This window comes from Ammospiza caudacuta, chromosome 5 (assembly GCF_027887145.1).
Source record: "Ammospiza caudacuta isolate bAmmCau1 chromosome 5, bAmmCau1.pri, whole genome shotgun sequence".
Classification (NCBI taxonomy): Eukaryota; Metazoa; Chordata; class Aves; order Passeriformes; family Passerellidae; genus Ammospiza; species Ammospiza caudacuta.
Genome location: NC_080597.1, coordinates 44,899,098 through 44,923,986, shown reverse-complemented (window position 1 = coordinate 44,923,986; position 24,889 = coordinate 44,899,098). Strand labels below are relative to the sequence as shown.

The 24,889-nt window shown below is 40.8% G+C and overlaps 1 protein-coding gene across 4 annotated transcripts in view; it reads left to right on the top strand.

Moving 5' to 3' along the window:
* The window catches only part of MSRB3 (methionine sulfoxide reductase B3), a 79,383-nt gene extending 56,500 nt beyond the window's left edge, over positions 1 to 22,883 (top strand). For all 4 annotated transcript variants that reach the window (XM_058804745.1, XM_058804747.1, XM_058804744.1 and 1 more), the window contains 2 exons: positions 15,630 to 15,727; positions 20,431 to 22,883. In XM_058804745.1, coding sequence (XP_058660728.1) covers positions 15,630 to 15,727; positions 20,431 to 20,595 — 263 coding nt within the window. In that variant the 3' untranslated portion in view covers positions 20,596 to 22,883. The remainder of the gene's footprint in view (positions 1 to 15,629; positions 15,728 to 20,430) is intronic.
* Positions 22,884 to 24,889: the final 2,006 nt, after the last annotated feature.

The window sequence follows — 24,889 nt, the reverse complement described above, 5'->3', positions numbered from 1 at the left end:
TGACAGTGCTATTGGGTCAACTCTCTTCCTGCAGCAGTTTGGACAGTATTTTACTTCTTTAGTTTCTTTACAGGAAGGAATCCTATTGAGAACACCTGAAGTGATACAATTTCAGCACGAGCATTTAAAACCATGGGTATGCCTCAGTTTCCTGGGGAGCTGGGAAGAGGTTACACTGCACATAAAAATTTTGGTGTGACTGCAAACCTATCAGGGTGCTAGAAACCCTTTACATTTCAGTGAAAGTTTGGGCTTAGAATAGTCCCTTTTAGGCAACTGAAAGCAGATATTTTTTCCTAAGGCTAAGAGTGCCCTGCAGCCAGACTACATGTTTTTTTGGTTGCACTCTCATGAAGACATGAAAGGTGCAGAGGGAAGAGCTGCAACTCCTGGCATTCCAGTCCTTCCCTGTCCCTGCAACTTCCATTGTTGCAATGCTGCTAAATCCCCTTTGACCACTCCGTAGTTATGTAAACAGAGAGTGTACTTGTGAGGAGTTATGAAGTATTTTCAAAAAAGTCTGAGTTTGTTGAATAGGATTCAATCAGTACTGGAGTAGCTTGGTGTCAAAGGTGGTCAGACTTTGTTTTACCTAAGATAGGGTTGGGAACTGACATACTGTAGCTTTTGAATTTGTCTTATCTGCTTTTTAAGAGCTCACAGCATGCTTGGGGAATGAAAAGTACACTGTATTTCAGTCCCTTTCCAGAAAAGTGCATCCACTGCTACCTGCTCACTTTGAAAAGATACAGGTTATTTAAGTTCTAAATTCACATTCTTTGCCTTTTGTAATGCTGAGACAGAGGAGATCTTTGGAACTAAAGGATTACAGGTTTGTTTGAATTATAAAGGCACTGACCTCAAGCAGCCTTCTAGTCAAATCTGTTGTTTGTGTGGTCGGTTTATAATCATATTTCTGTGATACTGGTGCACAGATGTAGTGTCAAAGCTGAGTTCAGAGGTTTAGTTTATTCTAACAGTACAATTTTTATCAGTCAGGGATATTACAGTAAGTTATCCTTGCACTCCTTGCCCTGTTTTCTCACTCTCCACCTCATGTTGCCTCCAATGTTTGTTTAACCTCTTACTTAACTGATAGAGCTTGTTAGCCCAGAAAAAAAGTTGAATCATTTTCTTCTGAAAGTTGAATTACACTTTCTTACCACAAATGGATAAGCACCTGAGCTAGTGAACAGTGAGAAAGCAGCAGGACTAAGACAACTGAGGGCAGGGGAAAGAGAAGGGAAGAAGCTGAAAGATTGTTTCAGCCACCCTATGACACCTAAGTCTGTCCTGTAAAGCTTCTGCACTTTGGATACAGAATATTTGAAGTTTAGAACAGAAGATTTCCATGCACCTCCATGGGACCTCCTGAGTAGCAGGTTACTTTGTTGAGAGTGTCTTTGCTGAAAGACAGGCCTATGAAAAAGTTTGCTGCCAGCAAGTAAGCATTTCATGTTCCTTTTTTTTTTTTTAATCAGCATTTTTAAAATGGAAGATATCCTACTGAGCTCTTGTTAAGATTTTGTATTTTGCCTTCTCTGGTGAAAGTGTTTGTAGAACTTTCCTTTAAGAAGGAACCACAAACTCATCTCTCAAACCTGAACAAAGTCTCTGTACAGCTCCTTCCAAGAGCAAATCAAGGCTACAGCTCCTTGACTTCTCATTCCCAAGCACACTCTGCCTGAGAGGAAGCTCAAACTGCATTTCTGAATGGAAGTTTGCTGCCTTTCTGAATGAAAAAGGAAAGAAAGAAGTAGTGTAAGAAAAATCTAATTAATAGAAGAAACAAAGTGGAAGGGTTGACAATGAGAAATGGTACACATAGGGTATAAAAAGCCTTAAATCAAATTAAAATCTCTACCTCAATCCACTTTTTCAACTTAGGTATTTCTGCTTATGGCTTGGTATGGATGATGCTTCTGTTGCCTAACTGCTGTTTTGTTAAGAATTCTTCCAGTCAAGCTTGCCCTACATGTATCTCCTCTCTTGCTTCATAGCAGAGTTATCCTGGCAGAAGTTTTGGTAGTAGGGAACCAAATTAACAACTGTGTGTATGAGGTGTTAATCAACTTAATTTCAGTACATTTAGAATACCTTGCAAACTCATTTGGCACTATTTATGCAAGGCTTCAGCAGTTTACTTTTGGAGTAAATATTAAAGTGAAATGAGCTACAGCGCTCAAGTTTTGAATGTAGAGCATTATTTTACACCTCGTTAGGTCTATTTTTCCTACTAATACAGCCGTGGCAATTGGACAAGCGAAAGACTGATGGGATGAACAAAGGCAGTGCTCCTTTCCAGAGTGCCAAATTCATCCTGTAAATGTGACATTAAAAAAAAAAAAAAAAAGAGACCCCCAAACCACATGGCAGAGGTCAGGCCTGAAAAACCAAGAAAACCTGCACTAGAGCAGTTTGCACAAGCTCCTGCATGTCTTTACCTAATGTTTTCAGACACTAGAAGGATCATATTTCCATGTGCAGCTAATTTGCTGTTTTACTTAGAAGGTTTTCTCAAGGACATACACAAAATAGTATAAATGTGGTAGGATGCTTTTCTGCTTTTGAAAATTTGAAAGGTTGAAAATAACTTGATCTTGATACTTAGCAAGGCCTTTATTAAGCTCTCTTAAGTAACAGCTCTTACACTTGTTTCAGGATCCGCTGGTCCCAGCAAAAGCTTATGCTGCAACAGTTATGGTGGGGGAACTGTCCTGAGCACTTCTGACGTGCCCTGTCAGAATAAATTGCGCAGGGGCAGAAACTTATTCTTCCTCACAGCTTCACACAGGCTGCTGAGCCATGTCCAGAAGATTTAAGAGTCCTTTTTTAGGAATATCACACAATGAATAGTTCAAGTGGTATCTCCAATCACTACCTGCATCTTGTGTCTGGCATCAGCTCAGTGTGAGTAAACCAGCACAAGAAACAAGCCATAGTATGTGAACTGTTTCACACAAAAATGTGCACAGCTTTCACAGATGTATCAATACTGTTGCAGATTTAGTGATACTCTAGTTTGATGTAATAATTACATGAATGCCCCTTGTTTTTTTTCCCCTGTAGAATAAGCTTTGCAGTGCTACCACCCCTTCATACCCCGTTTTCTTTGCCTGCAAGACTAAGATGTAGCTGCTGATACAGGATTCTAAAAGGCTTGGGGGTAACAGAATTAATTAAACATTCCTCTTCCAGCTGCTGCTGTTCACAACACTTTTGACAGTTAAAATACATCACACATTATCTTGTCTGTTTAATATAAACAATTAGTATTTTAAGTGGAGTCCAGAAACAACCCCAAATAGGAGGATCCAGACAGGCAGTTCAGAGAGAAAACTAAGAAGTGTTCTAAATTTATATAAAAGTAGTTTGCAATCAGTTCAACCTATGCCTAACACATGTGCTGTCTACTGCAGCACATCAGACTGTGGAAGCTGAGAGACCAGTGGCTTGTCTCTTGAGCAAGAAGGTTTAATTTTTCATCTCAAAATTATTTCAGCACAACTTTTTATCTGCAATTTTTAGTATGAAATATAAAATGAAAGGGGAAAATCAAAATTAAAATACAGTATTTTCGTTTTCATATAATGAACTCTTTGTATAATGAAATACTTTAGTCAGCCGAAGAGCCGTTTTGGAGTAAAGCTTGTTTACAGAGAATTTTCCTTTTTGTCTCTTCTGGAAGAGTCTTGAAATCACAGCCCTCATTAAATAAAGCAAAAAAATCCAGCTTCTCTGTATGTTTACTTCCTTGAAGCTGAGGCAAACCTGAGATAACAAAAGGACTTTAATGCAAGCTCAACTACAGTATACAAGCAACATGATGAGAACAGTGTCAATCTTTGTAATTTTAGGAATTCTGACATGATATTTGCAAAGCACAATTTGCTAAAATTTATTTCATTTCCTAAATGAGAGAATTTTTAATGAAAATATTATAAACTGAAAAAGCTCCTCACTCCTTATAAAAGACATTTGGGATGCAACAGTACTCAATTGTAAACCCCTTCTTTTTTGAGTCCAGACAATGTATAGCTCCATAGCTATACACTGGGGGACGTAACATTATGTATAATACCACTTCCCATAGATGGTCTTAAAATTCCATTTACCTAAAGTTTAGACTTTTGTAGGCATGAGGATCTCTCTGGAAACCTCTCTGTCAACTTTTCTATGTCAAAATCTAAGTATGCACCTCAATATGAACCTGGACCAGATGCAGTTATCCATTTTGGAATGAACCCTCCAGTCACTAGCATAGGTAAAATATCTGATAGGAAGTATTTAACTTCACTTCTGCTTGCCAGGGAAAAAGCAAAATGCTCAGTTATGAACTTTACATCAATGATTTTCCCTTCAGTCCTTTGCAATGGTTAGTGGCCAAGTGCACTTGGCCCTGAAGGGTCTACAATAGTGTAAATAATGAATCACAAATAAACAACTTACCACCTTTTCAAAAGGAAGCCAGGTAATTAATTTCTTTTAAATTGAGACTTCCTCTAAAATGAAAAAGTCCCCTCAGCTTCCGCAGCCATCAACTCGGTTTGCACCTTAAAAACAAATAGAAGCAGGGAACCGGGAGTAAAAATGAAAACAGCTTCAGGTTATTCAATTTCCTGTTTGTTTAAATTTGTCCTTCCTGACATGCAGATTCACCACACTCCTTTCCTGGTGACTACTTCATTAGATTAGTTTATTTAGGTATTCAGAGGGATTTTTATCTTCTGACTCATAAAATTCTTGAATTATCCCAAGAATTTCCTGTGTCTGACTGGAATTTTATGTCCTTGTAGTTTTACCCGGACTCCTTGAAGAAGTTGCTGTCTAAATTGCTCTGCTTTTGAGGTCTTCAAAACAGCAGATCAGGAGCCAGGTCCGAGCTCGGCTCCTGTTTTTCAGGAAAACTGATCTGTACCAGCACTTCACCTCTTAAAATTGTAGTCAGGAATTTTCTTAGTAGTTTTAAACTCTTCCTTTCCTGACAGTATTTCCCCTTGCTGCCCATGCCCTTCCCAGGTGTCCACTTCAGAATATTTGTCCAATTCCAAAAATGCACCCGGTGGCTCAAAGTGCAGCCTGCACGCTGTCCCATCGGGTTTTCATCACTCTCTTGCTATAAAGCAGAGAAGCGGAGGTTCCGGCTATATCGGGCCATTGAGCAGTTGATGAGAAATGCCTTTGTATATCCCTTCCCTGTCTTTTTTTTCGTCCTTTCTGAGGAGGGTGAGAGCTAGGTTAGGCTGGAGCCTTGGTGTGTACTTCTTTTGAAGGGTTCAGCGAACTGAAGGTGATGCTTTTTGACACATGAGCTCCAGAAATTTACCGAGCGTTAGCAGTGGCAGCTCGGCTGCCTGCACTTGGGTTTCTCTTGCCTTGGCCGCCCTCTCGGCGGAACGCCGGCCCTCTCGTGCCCCGGGTCAGCGGGGCTCGGCCGTACCTGAAAATGGCTCTGGCGAGGAGGGAACGGACGGCGGAATGGCACCCTGCCTGTCCTCCAAAGTCTGACAGGGAAAGTGGAAAGAAACCGGGTCGCCCCTTTGCGGTGTCGGTGTCCTGCCTCCTCTCCCGGGTCACGGTGACTGCACGGGAACAGCCCTGAAACACGGCTGTATGACCACCGACCCGTGTCTGTCAGTCTGTCTAGCCGTGAGGCTGCTTTCCCTCGAGTACATTCGCTTATGGGATCAGCAGGTGGAGACAAGAACAAGGCCATGCGCTGTGCCGAGCCTCCCGGGCTCACCGTGCCTGGAGGCGGCGGCCGCCTCTGAGGAGCGGCCGGGCGGGCCGGGGGCGGCCGCCTCCCGCCGCCCCGGGCCGAGCCGGAGCCTGTGCCCCTCCGTGCCTGCCCCAGCCCCGGTGCCCTTCCGGCGGCAGCGGGACGGAGCAGCGGGCACGGGCACCGGCGGGGAGGGGTACGCGGCCTGGGCAATGGCGCCTGCGGAGCGGTGGCACTGGCACATCAGGATGGCCCAGAGGAGGAAGCCCAGAGAAATACTAATCAACGTTAGAGAAAGGAGTATCCAAAGAGCGTCCACAGCTGATGTTGTGGATAGCAAGCTACTACAGTTGGCCTGACGTTGTGGGAAGCAGCATGTAATAGAGGCAAATCCGCATGAGTACAGAGTTTTCCTTGAGCTGCTTGAATGCCTCGATGAGAGGCACTATGTCCACTCCTTAGGATTTTGCCTCTCCAGTTTTCTTCTGTATAGGGGCCCGTTTCCTTTTGCTGCTACTCTCTATATCTTTTATTTCTCCTCTTGTTTATTGCAGCAGGTTTGTTTTCCAAGCAAATTACTCCTTTGTACGTATTTCTTTACCTAGAGTATCGTAAAAGAAAACAAGACCCTGAAGTGAGTTGTATGTTTATAAACCAGTATTATTTGTGTGCGAAAACATGTAGTGAGTATAATTGACTTCCGCTGTGAACATTTGCACTGTGCCTAATTACATATGTTCATAGCTTACCTTGGAAGTTGTTTTCATGTCTTGACTTCGCCTATGGTACTTATGTTTTGTTTGAATTATTTATTTGAGTAAAAAATGTAATAGAACGCTAATGGAGAAGGAAAAGAAAACATAAAAGATGTAGTCATGAAAGGAATAGTACAGGCACAGAGGAGAATAAGAGACCTGTGCTGAGCTGACCTATACAGCAGCCATATTCATGTTAATGCTTGCTCAGTCTTTGGGATATTCTGGAGGCAGGCTGGACTTCCCCCAGCAAAGCATTAAAGGAGAGCAGCTCCTCATGAGATTGGTCTTAACTGCTTTGCTGTTTCTTTCCATGGACTGTGTTACTGATGATATTATATGGCTGTGAAATTATTTCCTTTTAAAACATTGAAAGAAAATGTAGTGTTTAGGAGAAAGGGCATGCTTTGCCCTAGAAACTGTCCTAGAAAACAAAAGGTGAACATTACAATCAGAAATCTTAACTTTTCCATTTCAATGCTTACAGGGTTTTTTTTCAAAGTACAAAGTTTTCTGCAGAAAACTTAAAAGGAGCATGTGTGAGTATATGTGCACATGTATGTTGTTTTTGCCAGCGTTTTCTGTGAAGAAATGTCTTTATTTTCTAGGATGCGTTACTACCTACCTCTTTTAGTTTGTATAAGAGTTGTTAAAAAGATTTAAATCTCCCTCCAAACCAACAGCAGCTCCAGACAATCTAACCCTGCAATACTTCTTTTTTCTTCTTTTATGATTTTATGTAGTGCCTGTGGCTTTTGCATTCTTTTATGTATGTGGCATAGTGTTGAACTGTACGTTGCAGAGACAAAGTCTCTGCAATACTCAGAGGGTATTGTAAAGTTACCCTGAGGCCTAGGGAGGCAGAAGTCTCCTCAGAAGTCTGCAGAAAACTGCAGAGAGTAGATTTTGCACTCCCCATGAGAAGCATGGCTTCAAGGCCATGGTTCCTTGCAGGGCTTGATGAGTGTGTAGTTCATGGTGAAATGTTCCTGCAGTGTGATAAAAATCATGGTCTAGAAATTTATCAACCTTAAGGACTAGCTTTGTGGATAAACTGTAATATTAGGCAAAGAGGAGGGTTTTGTTCTCCACAGTGGCATGAGAAGGAGCTGTGCTCCACCTCTCCATATTCTCGTCCTGCAGAGTCTTGCCAAATGGCCCTTAGAGACCTGGTGGTTTGAAGCTCTGTCTTCACTCTGCTTTCAATGCTCTATTCTGTCAAACTTTGATATCAGACATTGCCATCATCTAACTGCCTCCGGTTTTTGCCCCAATCCTGACAAAAGTTTTCCTTCATGGCCGAGAAAATGATGTTCATTTTTAGTTTGTGACCAAGTTGCCTCACCTAGACATCTCCTTTAATAAAGGAAATGGAAGAAAGGGAGTGTTTGTCTTTTTTATTGTTGTTTGCGGGGGGGTTGTTTGTTTTAATCAGTGTAGTAACACTTTCCCTTGTTTCAATGGAAAACTAGTGGGAAGAGAAAATTATAACTTTACAGTTGAGATGAGAATGTGTTTGTCCAGCTGTCCTGTCTTGTCTGCTAGAGCATTCAATACTAGAGGCATTAGTGAAGGAGGCTCATAGAGGGAATATAGCTGCAAAAGGAAGACAGTACAGGCTTTGGGTTTTTTGGTATTAAAATTAATTCAGTAACCTCTGTGGTTTCAGTTTTAAGCATGCAGCTGAGTTCTGGCTGTTCTTTACAAACTTTATTTCCCAGACATGCATAACAGTACTAAAAGGAAAATATTTCAACAAACAATTTGTGGATGTTCATTACTTGAAAGACACCATGACAAATTTTTCAAATATGTATTTCATCTGTGACTGCTGTTCATTTCAGTGCCAGATGTTGATTATTACAAGGTTGCATTTGTTTGGTTTTTTTAACTTTCTCTGTGAACATATTGCATTAGAATTCCAATTTTATCAAATCACTTCCATCTAAAGCCTGCCAGCTCTACTGCTATCCTGATTTACTAATCTTTTATGAAAACTTTAGCAATTTAAGTGAGTTGCACAGATAACTCATTGATATACAAATTTAAAGGTATTTTGCAATGTATATATTTGTTTTACCAATACTGCTTTTGGAGGGAAAACAAAAACAACTATTTGAAGTTGAATGCTTTGGACTGAGGTTATTAGGTCAACAGTAAATTTTAAAAACTATTTGAGAGATTTCATGATGGCATTTTAAAATTATAGCTTAAGGTTACATTGCTTCACACAGTTCTGTTTGGCTCCTTTGATGCTGAAGATCTACAGCTGACTTATGTGTAAGATATATTTTTAAAAACATTAGCCATGATTTAAAGTAACAAGAGACACTATTCAGATGAGGGGAGAAACCCGTCCTTTGGGAGGAAGTGAGTTAGGTTCAGTAGTTTTTTGAACCTGAACCAAGAAAGAAACCATTAGTAACTCAATCTTTGTAAGAAGACATGAGGAAGATCCTAGCTCCTGCCTACTTGGAGATTTTAGCAGTGGCTTGTACATTCAAGATGTTGAATATCACAGAGGAAGACTCTAAAAGAACCAGCTTGTATTAATCAGTATTTTAGACCACAGTGAAAGCACAAAGGAAGCAGCTAGGGCAAGAGCAGTATTGTGATAGAGTTATTAATTGCTAAAGAGAGTAAGCCCCATGCTTTTATTGCTCAAGAGACATCAGGGACACTCTTGTTCTGAAAAATTCAGATGTCAAATGAAATTGTAGACGCTAAGTTTCAGATCTCCCTTAACAATCATTTTAAACAAATATAACCTCCTCCCACTAACAAGGAAATAAATCTGGATTGCATATGCTGTTTCATGGTAAGTTGTTTGGATGCTCAGAGTGCTGTAAAGGAAGAAAACAAATACCACCTTTATTCATGGCTTTCACTTTTTTTTATTTCCCAAGTGAGAAACATAAAGGAAAAAAACAGATGGCAATTGTCTCATAAAAGCTGCTATTAGAAGTTCGGTTGTTTTGAAAAATTCCCTTCCCACACTGTTCTGGCTGCACAGTATTTGCCTGCTTCAATAGCCCAGTTTTGCTGTTAGAGACAGGTAATATTAGAGAGAAACTCTATCTTTACTTTTTCTTCCAAAATTAAGTTTCATTTTGTCTTTGTGTTCTTCCCTTCAACCCCTGCCTAGCTACCACTCTGATGCTTTTTCGGTGTGGTCTGTTGAAAAGCAGTTCTGAGTTGTCCTTCTTGTATCTGATGGTGCTGGAAAGGAATGGCCATTTTTTTTCCCATTGGAATACATATCTAATGTAAAGCTGTTTGCTTGTGAACAAGGATGTTTCAGTGCCTGATTCTGTTTCTACCTACATTTAGATAAATTACATGAACCTCCACAGAAAGAAGTGTTACCTCACAGTAAAATAATTGTGAGTAAGAATATTCATTATTCATTCATCATCATGGAGATATTAAGAAAAATAACCCAGGATGTTCTGTGCTAGCCAAAAAAAAACCCCCTATATCTGTACAGGCATCCTACATAATAGCAACATGTCACTTTGTAGTTCTACATTAAACTTTTATGTGAGAAGTTACAGCTGTGGATGCCTATGTCTTTCAGATTCTGTTTCAATAAACCTTTGAGAAAGGAAGAAGTGAAAGCCATTCAGCTTTACAGCAGTTTCAAAGCAGAAGCTTTATTACCTTTTTTTAATCCTAATACGCTTTATGTTTTTACACAGACATGGTTTCTCAGTGAAGATAAATGATGACACTGTACCTTAAAAAGCCTTTGGGTTTTCATTAATCCACATTAGGTTAAAAGGGAATCAGAATTCTAAAAATACAGCACATCAGAGAAACAAGGTATTTTTCAGGTCAAGGTCCTCTTTTACATCTGGTGCCATTTGGTAGTTCTAACATCTTCCATCTCCCCCTACTTCTCCATCTGTAAATAACTCACTGAAGTAAATGCTTGGAATAATTACAGCAAAGAATGATAAAATGCAGGTTGGATTTAATCTCCTAGGGATCTAAAATGAAAAACAACCACAGACATCACAGTTACTGAGAAACTGGAACTCTCCAGTCGGCAGGTGTATGAGATGGGAATTATGTCAGAGTATTACATGCTTTAGGATTGCAGTTGTGCTGTTCAAAAAAATGTCAAAAGGAGTATTAGTTAAGGAGAGGGGGAAAAATAGCCTAGTGGGGCTGATTTTCAAAAGCAACCTGCCATTTTGCTTCTGCAAATAATTATAGAGGCACAGTTCTAACGGTTAGATGTCTAAGTGCTTGCATCCATCTACTAGGATGTTGGAGATCTAACTAGAGTAAAATGTGTGCAAACTTGCAATACTGGATAGAGGTTTGAGATGCTTCTAAAATTGATCAATCAATCAATCAATCAATCAGCAGGTAACTTTCCAAAAGTTTATGAGAACAAAATGTCTTTTTTTTTTTTTTGCATGAGGTTAGAATTGCCCCAAGAAAGAATCCTGGAGTAGCCCACAAAATAAGGGTCTTTGGAGCTTCCTGGATTAATGTGAAAGAAACAATCTACTCCTGCTGGGGTTTCATATTTGTATCAGGAATGCAAAATGGGGGCTGGAGTATGGGCACACTATTTGTGTTTGCTGCCTTCTTCTGGCACTATAGCTACTTTAGCATCTCAGTTTGACTGTTCAGTTTGTCAGCTCTCTGGGACACACTGCTGTGTGCTTGCAGCTGTGTTGTCCTGGTACCCATCTTGTGCCTGCTGCCTGTATAGGTGTCCACCGTGACTAGCTCATTAGAAATACAGACTCAGTCAGGTACCTGGAATAGGAGGTCGGAAGTGAGAAAGAAGATGGCCTCTTCTAAATTATTTAAGTCCTCTGCCCAGAGTGGCAAAAGCAGCATCCAGCATTGGTTACCAGACTCAATGTTTCTGTGCCTCCCTGTCCTGTGTTGCTGCCCAGGGCAGTACCAGGCAAGAAAGCATTCTTTGACAAAGAGGCATAAACCACTGTCTCCTCTTTTCCAGAATAGGGAAAGCATTATAAAACACAAAAGATTCAGTTTTGGTGAGGGCATGTAGAGTGAATTTTAGAAATGCTACACAGCTTTTACAAAATATTTGGGGACTGTCCTCAAAAGAGAAAGAATAGGACATGACTCTATGTGTGACTCCCAGCAGCATAAGATCCTCTCCGTTACTCATGCAGGATGGAGCGGAAAAGATCTGTCAGTAATGTTCAGTTTACACATGCTTTTCACTTAAATACTTGACAGAAGAAAGTTTCATGGCTTTATTAAGTGTATTTTAGATCTAAGAAATTATAATTGCTGTATATTTGAAAAACTACTCATCGCTTGTGGCTTGCTTATTAACTTACCAGAAACTGGCCCTTAGGACATAGTGGCCTGACTCCCATGCAAAAGAGTTGTTGGAGTGAACCCAAACACGACAGACTCCTATTTTAAATCCTGTTTATATTGCCAGTGTGGTGCAAACTGTCTGTGAATCTAAGAATGAACCCATTTAAAATGTCTATAATGCAATAAAAATTGCTGGCAATTGCTGTGTCATACTGCCCCTCAAACTAAACTGCATTCAAGGATAAACGTATTCACAAATCTTAGTTGCTGTTCACATACACAAAAGTGTGAATATCATTTGAAGTTGTTCATTCATCTGGTAAACTCCTCCCATCCTCATCTTCTCTCTTGCAATTACCCTTTGCCCCTTTCCTGCAGAGGCTATTTCTTCCTAGCTGGTATGTTTAACCACCCTTCAGAAGGATGGCCTGGCTCCTGCTGCCCATCACATATGGGCTAGACTTGACAGAGGGCCATCATCTGAGGAGGGTTGAGTCTTGGAACCAGGACTTGCAAAGGGTCTCCACCGCTGCTCAGCCTCTGCTGTGATAAGGGTTACTGTTTCTCTCCGCTTAGCAGAAGCACAGGAGATCCAAAATTGTCATCTTCACCCCTATCCCCACAGGAGCATGCCCTTGACAAGTAGCCAGATAGCCTTCAAAGGTGAGCTGAAGATTTCATGGATGGCTTAAAGCAGCCTAAAATGTAAAGGTAGCTAACCATTTTGCAGCCTTAGGGCAGGAAGGAGGCAGGAGGGCAGGATGGAGGGGCTGAAGCCAGGGAGACAGGTGAAGTGGCCTGGGGCCTGCAAAGTGGAGGCCACTGCTGGGCCATTTACTTCTTGTATAGACAGAAGCTTTAAGGCTGGCTTTCTACAACACTGGGAGGGGCCTGATGTGCAGGCAAGCAGGCTGCTGCTGTTGCAGCTTGTTCCTGGCAGCTTTTGAAGCAGACAAAATGGTTCAAGAAGGCTTAGCAAGCTATCAGATGGGTTTTCCACTCTACCTCAGGAGAGGAAATGAGACTGCAAAAGGGGATTGATTTTCTGGTCAGTCTGGCTCATCAACTCAATGAGCAATTCATTCATCTTCCTCTCAAGGTCAGCAGAATGACAGTGTGTGTCACTGTGCCCTTCAGGACATTGTCTGTTTCAAGGTTTGCTCAGTTTTCAGTTAACCCTGGCAGAGTTAGTGGTTGGTCCTGGGAGTGCTGTGCCTGGCCTGCCATGTAACTCGAGAAGAGGCAGTTTGGCAGGGAGTTAAAAATACACACTGTGGAGATCTGTTTCCTAGTCCCTCTCTTGGGGACCATATGTGGCAGTAGTGGAGCCTTTGGAACATGTGTCACATGTAGCATGAACTGACAGTCTAATCTGAAGTCACTCCAGTTGGGTACAAAGACTACTTTAGGCGAAGCTTGCCTGTTTATATAGGTTTCAGATTACTTCATTTGTAGAAGTGTATGGAGTGCATCCAAAGGAAATAATTTTTCTCTGGTGAATGGGAAGACCAAAAGGAGAAGTCCAGAGAAAGAAGGCTGGATGGTCTTTTTTAATGTCAAAGCTGACATAAACACATCTCCTCCAAACTCTTCTCACAAGATAATTTTCTCAGCAAGACACAGATTGCTTCAATCTCTGTGTTGCAGTCTTTGAAGCTTCCCCCTCATTGCTATAATGAAGGAGGCATGGTTCCTTTGAGAATTTCTGCAGCCCTGAAGTTTGCCTTCTCTAAAGGCTTTCACATGATCAGGTGGTTGTTCCAAAGAGCTCTCTCTTTGAAATTCCTCTGCCATCACACAAGGGCAAACTGCAATGTCTGCTTTGCAAAATTATTAAATTAACAAACAAACAAACAAACAAATAAACAAATAAGACTTCATTTAAAATATTCTGACTAGCTCAATTTTCATTAGACAGAGGCCCAGCTAAGAAGATGACAAATGGTGTTGGAAAGGAGCCACCAATTAGGAAACATCAATTTTCCTGTCAACAGGATAACCCCTTTTACAAAACCTGTCATGTGTTTACTCCTTTTCTGTTTGTGAAGGTAGTTGTTTGACAGCAACATTTTGCATGAGGGGAAGGATTTATAAATTGTTTTTTTACAGTTAGCATTGCTGGACTGTTTTGAGTTCCTGTTTTGTGGGATATTTTCCCTGTTCAGGGTGTTTGCTCCTCAGTCTGTCTGCTGTCTGTAGCTCTTCCATTTGTAATCATTGGAGAGAGGGCAATGACTCTTCTTGTTTCTGTAGGAAGTTCTGGGGTGGAAACAATTGTGGTGGTAGGAGGCACCTTGTGAGCATAGGACTTATGACTTGCAATGCCTTCAGGTAGCTTAGAAATGCTACTGTATGTGTGTTCTGAAAAGCAAGAAAAAAACATTTCTGAGCATTTATTTGTTTAAAAAAGTATCCTTGTTATGCTAACATCCTAATAAATCTTCTTCTATATTTAATAATCCAGGATACAACTGAAGACATATGGGTCTTTTTCCAGTTTACACATTTTCTCTACCCACATTCGGAAAAGTTGATAGTTTCCACTCTCCTTTTACTTACTTACAGAAAATTTTACTCACTTGTCTTATGGAAAGCTGTATACACCCTTCATTCATCTGCATGCAGTGATTCACAGCTACTGCTGTGTTTCTTAATAGCTTATTGCAAGTCATTTTATGAAATCATCAGTAGCAAATGCTCAACAAATACTAGGACAAGAAACAAGGAAATTCTTTATTCTTGAGCATATGGTTAATACAGGGAGAGAGTAAGAGCTGTCTGAGCATGTTATATTTGGCAAGAGACTGAATGAGAAGGACAGATAGCTGGTGAGATTTCAGATAGGCACTGGTAGATGCTGACATGACCTTATGGCCTGTCAGTTGCTGATGTGGGAACCCTGCTTCAGGAAATTGAGCATTATGATGGCTTTTGAGGAGTGCTGAGAAGTTACTATGTAATGTGTGTCTTCTGGGTCACCACTGCCTGTGTTGTGGAGAGGGGGAGATTTTGTGTGGAATAGTTAAAAAGTGGAAGGTCATTATTTTGGTAAGTGGCCATTACTGGTAGGTCAGGTACACATATCATCATCTGGTGTCAGGTCATGCAGCTCAGTGCTCAGCTATCAGCTGCTTTGAACATGTACATTAGTGAGTGCAGTTGTTTCATCCTGGATGCAGACCACATGCAGATCCTTCACTAGTGTCTAACACAGGCATAGTTATGGTTCCACCTGTCCATGTCTGATCTGAAGCACTCATTACTGTTTTGACATGAGACACAATAATAATCATCTCACTACCTCTAATGTGTGATGGTTCAGAGCCTGAACACATCCTTTTGGGTTTGCCTTGGGGAAGGCAAAGATTAAGGCATGTTTTGGAGCTCTAAACTGCAATTTCCCAATTAATTTTTTAAGTATCTTTATATTGCAAAAGCAAAAGCATTTCTCTTCCATAAAGCCTTGCTGTTTATATTCAGGGTGGAATTTGTGGTTTTTTTTTTTAACGCATGGTAAAAGCTGAATTGCCTTACCTGGGGCCTTTATCCCCAAGCTAAACTGCTATCACTGCTTGTGGTGGAGGGCAGGAATCCCTGTGGAGATGGAGGTTGGGCAGCTAGGGAAAGCTTAGTCCTTTCCTGTAAACAACTGTACCTGGTTGGGGGGGAAGTTTTCCAAAGTACCTAAGTGATTTAGGATAAAAAAATCTCCATTTCATTATTTCCATGCTCTCGAGTCAGACAAACATTTTTCAAAGTGTAGTTCTGTCCTGTTTTTTGCAATGCTATCTGCCACAAAGACACCCCCTTTTTTTACCTACCTTATTCCTCTTTTCCAGGTTGGCCTTCCTTTTATGATGTGATCAGTCCTGATGCAATTGCTTTCAACGATGATTTCTCCTATGGGATGCATCGGATTGAGATATCCTGCAGTCAGGTTAGCTTATAGCACATTCAGACCATTCCAATAGCAAAGGCTGCAAAAACCATTACAGTGTGCTGTACTTTCCTTGAGATTTGCAAACCTTTCAGTTCTATTAAATAGTAATAATTGTGAGAGAGCACAATGGGTCATAGGCAAAAAAGCTGGGTGGAATGAGCTGAAGGCACAAAGGGATCGTTGGAATACACATTGTTGTCTCATGTGAGATTTACCAGAGCAGATGTAAATGGTTGGACTCGGTGCTGAGTGTGCAAAAATAGTCTTCCTGAAGAGGGTCCCTTCAAAGGAGCTCCTGAGCCTGAGCCTGTCCAACTGACTCCACATGTGAGCAGTTGAGAGAAGTTGAAAGCAGTGGAGCGACTGTCTGTGTGCTGATTCCATCACTCTACATTACTGTGCATCCATGCTAACTTGCTCCCAACACTCATTCCTAGCACAGTCCTAATGGCTGCCTCAAATAATCCCATCTGCTGTAATAATGAAGTCAGTAGTCATTCAAAACATGCCCAAATTTTCCGTTAATCCGTCTTGTTCTACTTTCTCTCATCCGTTGTGCTGCCCTCCTTTCTGTGAAGGGAAAGGCATAGTCATTACCTAGCAAAGGGAGAAGCTGCTGCATTGGTGTTCAGCAGCTGTAGCCAGCAGCTTGCAGCCCTCTAGCTCCACATTCTCAAACTCCTCCTGAGAGAAGGAGCAGCTTTATTTGGGCAGGGATAATTTGCTCTTCTTCCAGCATTGTTGTGGGGGTAAGTGATTTTATCCCTGACAATATGCATTCTTACTAGTCAGTCAGACCTCATTATATAAGGCTCAGAGTGAGTGGAGAAACTTATCAAGAGTATCCATTAACTTCAGTCTGCATAGAGCATTTGGCCCAGTATGTTAATGACCATATTAGGGTGTCTGCTAGTTTGTCATATATACTATGAAATTCTGAAGTTTTTGCATGGATGATACGCTGTAGAAGATCCATTCAACATTTTGTGGGAATATCCACTTCCCTAAATTCAATAGCAAGGTAGCCATGAGACTGCAGATTGGGAAGCTCATGCTTCAGCAGTGGTTACTGGCATAATCAAAAATGCAGTCCAGTCTCTTTAGCTCTGCTTAGTAGGCCCGAACAGTGCTAAAATCTGCTTATTGCCAACTTGCTTGACACACTTCAGGAGATGGCCAGAGCTCCTGGAGAAGCCCAAGGAAGCCTGTGGTCAGCCAAGGAATATGGGAACGTCATTTACCTGTTACCAAGCAAAGTAGTGTTAAAAGACCTGAGACCAGCAATATTAGCAGCAGTCACATGCAGATACCATAAAATCAAAGCAAAACTAAAATCTGAATTTGAAGAAAAAAATATGACCAAGATCATATTTGCTGTATAATTCAATAGCGACTTCCTACCAGCTATTCCAGCTTCCTGGGGCAATAATTCCATTTAATCCTTTGCAGATGAAAAAGTGGTTGATTTTTCTTTGAAAGTCCTTCCCACCTGTCTGAGAGAATAAAAGAAATATTTTTTAATGTTCTTCACTATAGAAAGCAAACACAGGGGGAAAATCACTGTAATATTAATCAAATACATCCGTGGGATTATCCTAGAAATAACTTTCACTGTTTTTGGAACACACCCTGGGTGTATTTAAAAGGTCAGTGATTAGTGACAGGTAGAAGTTAATACAAATGCAGTTGAGGAATAGTGTAAAACTGGCTGCATCTCTTTTTTTCCTCTGTCCTGTTCAAGCATCCCTTTCCCTGTGGTCTCCCTACCTACTATTTTTCCTGTGCAAATCAATAAAATTCCATAGTCACAAGAGTAGTGTTTGCACACCAATAGCTTGGACTCTCTGCTGCAGCAGCTGACTGCAAGCTGCTTTCCGTGCCTCCCAGCAGTATATTAGAACCAGGAGGCTTAGGAGATCCAAGCATACTGACAGTTAGCAGTGACCCCCTCCCTTTCCTGCTCCCAAGCACATACTTGGAATGCTTTAACCATTTCACTGTACCAGTTCATTCTGCCCAATGTATTTATGTGCAAGGCTGCAACAGATAATTACTTTTTTTCCAGAGGCTCTGCAGGCATGTACATATGTCCTAGAAAAATGATCAGCACCTATTATGTGTGGGGAGGGACAGTAAAGTCAATTCATCCTTGTACTCTCAGCTGAGTGCCGGGTTTCTTGTACTGTGATACAAAGGACTGAAATACATTTCTGTTTAGGGCAGATGAGTTATAGAGTCGTCTATACAGAGAATCGCCACATAAATTTTTTGTGAGGGGTAATCTCAAAAGGTAACAAATTTTGCAGTAATTCAATCCTGAAGTGATTCTGCCATCACAAAAAGGTGTAATGAGACTGCCTTGGACTCTCATACAGCTTCACAGGTTTTGTGAGGAAAACCTTTTTGATAGATTGTCTTGGTAGTCTGTGTGTGAATATATTACTTCTATAGACCATTTCTCTCTGCAGTTTCTCTTGTTCTGTTGCTGTCCAGTAGAGAGGGAATGATTTATCTTTTGTTAAATGTTAGTCTGGAAAAGATCTGTTTAACACTTCCAGCCAGGAGGTTTTGAAGCACTCTTAGTTGAGATGAGATGATTTAATTAGGATGCTGAGCATTTAGAAAAATACTCTCCCTGGGACACTTAATTCTTTTTCCCCCCAAAGGTATGCTTATAGTCAGGTGAAATGCTTCATTGTTAGATGCCCCACGTTCAGAAACAGCTCCGGTTTTTTGCACATGCTAACATAAAAAAGGCCTTCAATGTAAAGGAAAATTATAAAAAGGATAAGCAGTGGAAAATGGAGGAAAGGATGGCAAGACAGCAGTCTTTCAGGAAGAAAACTTGAAGCTTAGTTTTCTCTAGGTCCCATTCAACTTCCTTTTACTTAACTTCCCTTGTTTTATCTTCCTTCCTTAAAAAGCTGAGCAACTGCTGCTTAACCCAGTCATGCATGCCATTTTCCATTGCCTGTGGGAGTGTGTTCTGCTGATACCACAGGCTGGAAGCCCTTGGTTGTTATTGGGATCTTTGCTGGACTGCCATGGCTGTCTCAGTGACACTTTTTGAGGTGCAGGGAGCCTGCTGTGGGATGTGGGATGTGTTTGCATGGGTGAAACCAACAGGTGGGAGCACTGAAGCTTCACATGTCTACCTGCCCTGCTCCTGAAGTCAGTGAAGATTATTGTTTCAGCTGTCATTAAATGAGCAGAGTTTCTGTCCCACCTAGCTGGTGTGAGAGTCTCCCCCAGCCTTTCAGTCTATTGAGAAAGTTTAACCTGGAGGCGAGACTACGTGCTACTACAGACACCTTTCCTGCTGCTTTGGTGAATTAAAGGCCATAACAGCAGGAGAACATTAGCTACACATTAACTGCAGGGTAGAGATTTGCCATCACTAATTCATTCAGAGTTTGGAATAGTCGCTATTGCCTCTATGTATTTGGAATACTATGAATTAATTAAATTTTAAGAATAATTTGCAGTCTTTAATTTTTGCTGTCTGACTGTGAGCCCATGAGCAGGTCTGTGATCTCAATTACATCATTCTACCTCTCACTGAGACCTGCTATTGACTTGAAAGGCCAAGGCTCTTTGGTAAAGCAGCATGACTTTCCTGTTCAAGATAAATATTTCTCCAGTGCAAGGTTTTAGTTTTTTGTTTCTCGCGGCAGGCTGTAAAAATGAACTTGTGGAATTCAAGTGACTAATTACAAGAAGTTCTTATCCAGATAAATTGTCAGGCACAATGTGCAGTGATAGTAATCTTAATTTTTGAATAAGGATCAGCAGGGTTAGCTTCCTCAAAATACTGTATTTGTAAAGCAGTCCTTGTAAAGCAAAAGACTGTTACCTTTCTTACAGTAGTGCTCACCCTGAATAGCACTGCAAGTATTTGGGTCTGATTCATACAGAGCAAAAGGGGCAGCAGACCATTTGTACTTTCTTATTCCTTACAAAAAGCAAAATTCAGTATCATTTATAATTTCTCCCAGACAGAAATTATTGGTTAAAAAAAAATTTCATATCTGCACTACAGGTCTTTTTCAGTCACCTGTCCCTGTCTTGTATGTACTAGAGAAATTATTATGAGATGAGTGGGTTGGGCTCCATCCCGTCCAGGGTCGAGAAGTACACCCAGAAGGACCTTGATGCTCAGAAGCATACCAGACTATAGAAAGGGAAAAAAAAAGAAATGTGAGAGCACACTCCAAAGAATATCTTTAGTGCTTTAGGTCCTTGCCAGGATCACCAAAGGGTTTAATTTTTTTACCAAGTGGTGTAGCAGATGGTTGCAGGCTGAGGAGAGGCCAGAGCTGAGGCTGTCCCTTTCTTACGCAGATATCCTTACAGCAGTAAGTGAAGCATGGGCAGTGCTGTCCTCACCACCATATTTTTAGCTGTGCTCCTGCCATGAAATCATTATAGAAACACCTCAGAGATGGTGGTCCAACCAAGCGTAGGTGACAGGAAACACCCTGGAAATTTGGGCTTGGAGTCTTTGGTGCCTGTGGTATCTCAGAAGATCATCTTCCTGGATCACTCCTGCAAATAAATGTAGATTGTAAATCCCACTTGAAAGGGTGATATAGGCATCAGTGGCTTCCTTGGCAGCAGCTGCCAGTCATTGTTTAACAGCGCAGCGATGGCACCGAGCGAGCGGCACAGACGCACTGATACTCTATTGTGTTTTGTTTCAGTGTGGGGCTCACCTGGGGCACATTTTTGATGATGGACCTCGCCCAACTGGCAAACGGTACTGCACAAACTCTGCTTCATTATCTTTCAAGCCAGCAGACAAGAACAACGCTGGAGAAGGCAGTGTTAATGCCAGTCCTGCCCCAACAGGCAAAGCTGAGCTGTAGGATGAAGCAAAGCCTGCAGAAAACTGCGTGGATCCCACACAGCTTACAAGGAATGTTTTCTAGTTTTCAAGTTGCCTGCTCTCTTATATCCTAAGAATGTTCAAATGTATGAAAGCATTTTGCACCATCATTCTTCTTCCTCACCTTTTCAGAACTGAGGCCTTTCCTGCCAGTGCATTTACTGTATAATTGGATTGAAAAATGTATTGACTGAGTCCGCAGGTTTTCTTTTTTCTTCTTTTCTTTGAGATTGCTTTGGGGAATCTTTAAATTGAGAGGCTTTGACATCATTAGTTATTAGTTTCTTCTTAATACTGTGTTACTCTAGGTTTACACACTATTCCTTTTTGCGTGAGAAATGGGACTTGTGTTTATCTCCAGTCTATAGGAAACTTCTGAGCATAAGAAAATCCTGAATTCCTAGCACATCTTTGCTTTGTTCTGACTTGTGAGGCATGCAGCCTTTGCTCATATGTATCCAACCATCTCCCAGCATCAGCCAGCCGCACCTTGCAAAAACTTGTAGTTATGGCTGTTCCTTCCCAACTGAAAGAGATGAATGAGATGTTAAAAGCATCCTTTGGCTAATTTGCTGCCAAAATTTCAAGGGTGTGGTTGAGAGGATGTAAACATTGTCTCAGCATCTGTGTTTCCCCTTTGTTTGGTAATTTAAATCAAGGTTTTACCTAGTAAGGCTCACTTTTGCAGGCTACTAATGAGGCTTTGTCTGTTTGTGAGGCCTATTCAACAAGCGTAACGCAAATCTGAATTAAAGTTGAAATCTTCAGGGGGTAATTATATGGGCAAGTGCAGAGATAAACTTGCAAAGTGAAGTAGATGAAGGATGACACTAGGCTCTTTATCTTGTCAGTTGCCACAAGGATTCAGAAACATGACAGTTTCTGCTAGAGAGAAGTTTAGGAATGAATGCAGTAGAAAGAGGGAGACCCTCCTGACGTATCCAGTTTTAAAGATTAGCTGGTCTGGATGCATACTGCGTACAAGATCCAGTCTTTAATTTGTGCAATGGCAATGTAGCGGCATGAGTGACAGTGTTGCTGTAAGAAATTAATTAGAAAAAAGTCTGTCACAGTTCCAGAAATTTTCATGTAGCAAAATTCACTGTCCCATGAGATGTTGTTCACAGCTGCTTTTCGATTTTTTTGAATAACACTTAGAATTGTGCATAATACTGTTCTTTAAGCTATACTACACAGTATTTGCTACCACTTTGCCTTTAAACACTGAGAGACTTAATGAACACGGTATTTACTTCTACTAGCAAACTTTGTGACTAACATGTTTGGATCCAATTTTATTTTTAGTAGGAACAAAGCAACCACTGATTTTTATGGAAGCAGGATTGAGGTTTTTATGTCAGTGATAATAAACATGTTATCTGAAGTTCAAACACCCTTCAGTTAAAATATAGCTACTGTGAAAGCATATGGAATGGTCATAATTGCCTTTTTTTCAAAGCAACATTAGAAAGACATGAAAAAATATTAAAAAGGCAGCATCTATAAAAATGTGGTACATAAATGTGGTTTAATTCCAGATTGCTGTTCGATTTAAGTATTATCAAATTTCAGTATATTCCTGCCTTATGTTAAAGAAATATAGTACTTAAGCTTCAGAACACAGTAATGTATGCTGTCCTACAGGAGATTTATTTTTGCAGGATATGGAATGCAATGAAATGAGTCAATATGGTGAGGTGCATGTGATCTCTGGGAGTTAGATAATTTAATATAGGAAATGCATTGTTCTTGTGCACAAGCTATACCACAGTGCAGTGCAAGCTAAGATAGATTTCCTTTTATTGCTCTTAGAAGATGCTAGTAAGGGCTAGTACAGAACCCTCCAAATTTGGTTCAGTCTGATGATGATCATGACAGAGGAAACGTGGGAGCTGAGCACAATGTACAGGATAATAGAATATTTCTGTATGTTTAAATTTTGCACTCTCTAGATGCTTATAAAAACTGAATGCAAACTGTGTAGAAATAGCAAACTATATTTTCTAATATCTCTATTTTAAATATGATGTTTAAATAAGATACCTTAAAAATCATGTAAGTCACATGTTATTTATATATACTATATATATATATATATAAAATTGCACATGTTTTTTATATATATATACGTACACACACCTATATTATTTGAGTATAATTCTAGCCTTCTGTACCTTTATAATAACTAAAACCTTTCCATAAGAGGGTTCAATACTTTTAAGAAATCAAATATACATTTTTCAAATCAAATTTGTTTTCATATATTTGCTGTACACAAATATAAAATAAATTTCTTTATAAATAATTCTGTTTTGCTTCCTTATTTATCTGGTTTTATGTCACATTTCTGCATCCTTCACTGCAGGATGTCTTAGGGAACTGCTTCTACTTTGCTTTCCCCTAACTTACTGTGAATATTACACATACAGTGCCTTGTCTCCTGCAGGTTTCTGGCAGGGACACAGCACTGCAGGGTACCAGGTATCCTTGCACCTACCAACTTTCAAGAGACTATCACAAACACCTGGGCCTCAGCAGAGCAAGGAAATGTATAGAGAAAGGCTCAAACTCAGCAGAAGTTTTAGTCTCTTCCAAAGGATTCCGTGTGGGATGTGGTAAGTTTCAGGCAAGGATGTCATAGGAGACCTGCAGTGCCCAGGCTCCATCTGCAGTGGGGAGATAAAGCTGGCAAGTTGCTTTCTGCCAAATTTTCATCTCCAAGGTTTTGAGTACTACTGCACAGGCAGCAGGTTATTGCCACTTGGTAAATCAGCCCTGCAGCGGGTTTTAAAAGATAGGTGTGAGTTGCAGGCTGTGTTTAAGCTAGCTTCCGTGTGTATGTTTGTGGGAACCAGAGAGTTACTTTGAAATTAAATCCCTTGTTATTTGTTCTCAAACATTTTCAGTGTCTAGATGACACACTGCACACCTGTTTACAAGTTTAGTATGATCTCTCTTAGTCCAGAAATTAATCCCTTTGGACTCTGTGTCCCACCCATCCACTGTACTTCCCTCTCAAAACTGTAGTAGTTTGATATGTCTTAAATGAGGTACTAACTTGTACCCACTAAAAGGAGGGGCAGAGCTGGATGCCCCGTGCTGGCTTTGCCCTGTGTTCCCAGCACAATCTGGCCAGTCTGTCAGCACCCAGAGGTGCTGTGCTGAGGCACATCTTCAGAGGCATTCATGCTTTTGCTGGTGCTGCCCTGGCAGCAGACATGGGGCATGGCTCTGTGATCCAGTCTAGCTCAAGGCAGGCTGTGTCTTGCTGTGCATGGCATGCAGTTTTTCTTAACACACATGTGTGCACCACCACTTCAAAACCAGAGAAATTTCTAGTAAGAGATACTCTCCTAGCTGCTCCTGGTGTTCCCCAGGGTGCCCCAGCCACAGGGTGGGAGAAACAGTTGTGGCAGGATCAGCTACACAAGGCCAGTTAACCATCTGCTTTGAGATTCTCTTGTTGCTGTGGCTTTATGCCTTCCACATATAAAAGGCACTTGAATTGTAGGCCTTTTTCACAAGCTCTATGAGGTCTCATTCACTAAAACAAAACCCCAGTGTGTCTTTATGAAGTACTCAAAACTGAGGCCTTACCACAGTGACTACAGCACAAAATTAGGACAGCATCATAAGTCAGGGTTTCTGTTGGGGTGGCAGCAAAGAATACATTGTCACAAACATGATGCCAAGTGTGGATGTGAATGTTGGTATTTAATTGTACTGAATAGTTCAGTCTTATTTCAGTTAACCTTGTTTTGTAGTCCATTTACCCAATCAAATTTGTGTTAGACCTTCTCTGACAGAATCTGGGATACATGTTCATTTTTTCTTACTGTTCATTCTGTTACAAAATGTCTGTGCTAATGTCACTGCATAGCCAGCAGTCCTCTTGTCCTTTACCCATGGTCTGGGAGGGATTGGGAAATAAGGATGAAAACAAAACAGATGTGTGCACTTTCTGCATTGCAATCAATGATTTTATAAATATACCCACTCTTTTATAGAATGAATGGCAGAGTATTGAATGGCACCAGAAGCAAATTTGTCAACTTCCAAGTTCAGTATGACAAAATGTTGCTTAGCATGCTGGGGAACTGGACTAATACTTCTTATTTTATTGACTATTAAAATGAGGCCACCTACAGGTCCCACAATAAACCTGCAAAAATGTTTAACCCTGTATATGTGAAGACCTGCATTCCAGTGTGGCTTGCTCCCACTTTGTTGTGAAGAGAAGTCATGCACCACAGGGCCTGACCGGGCTTTTCAGA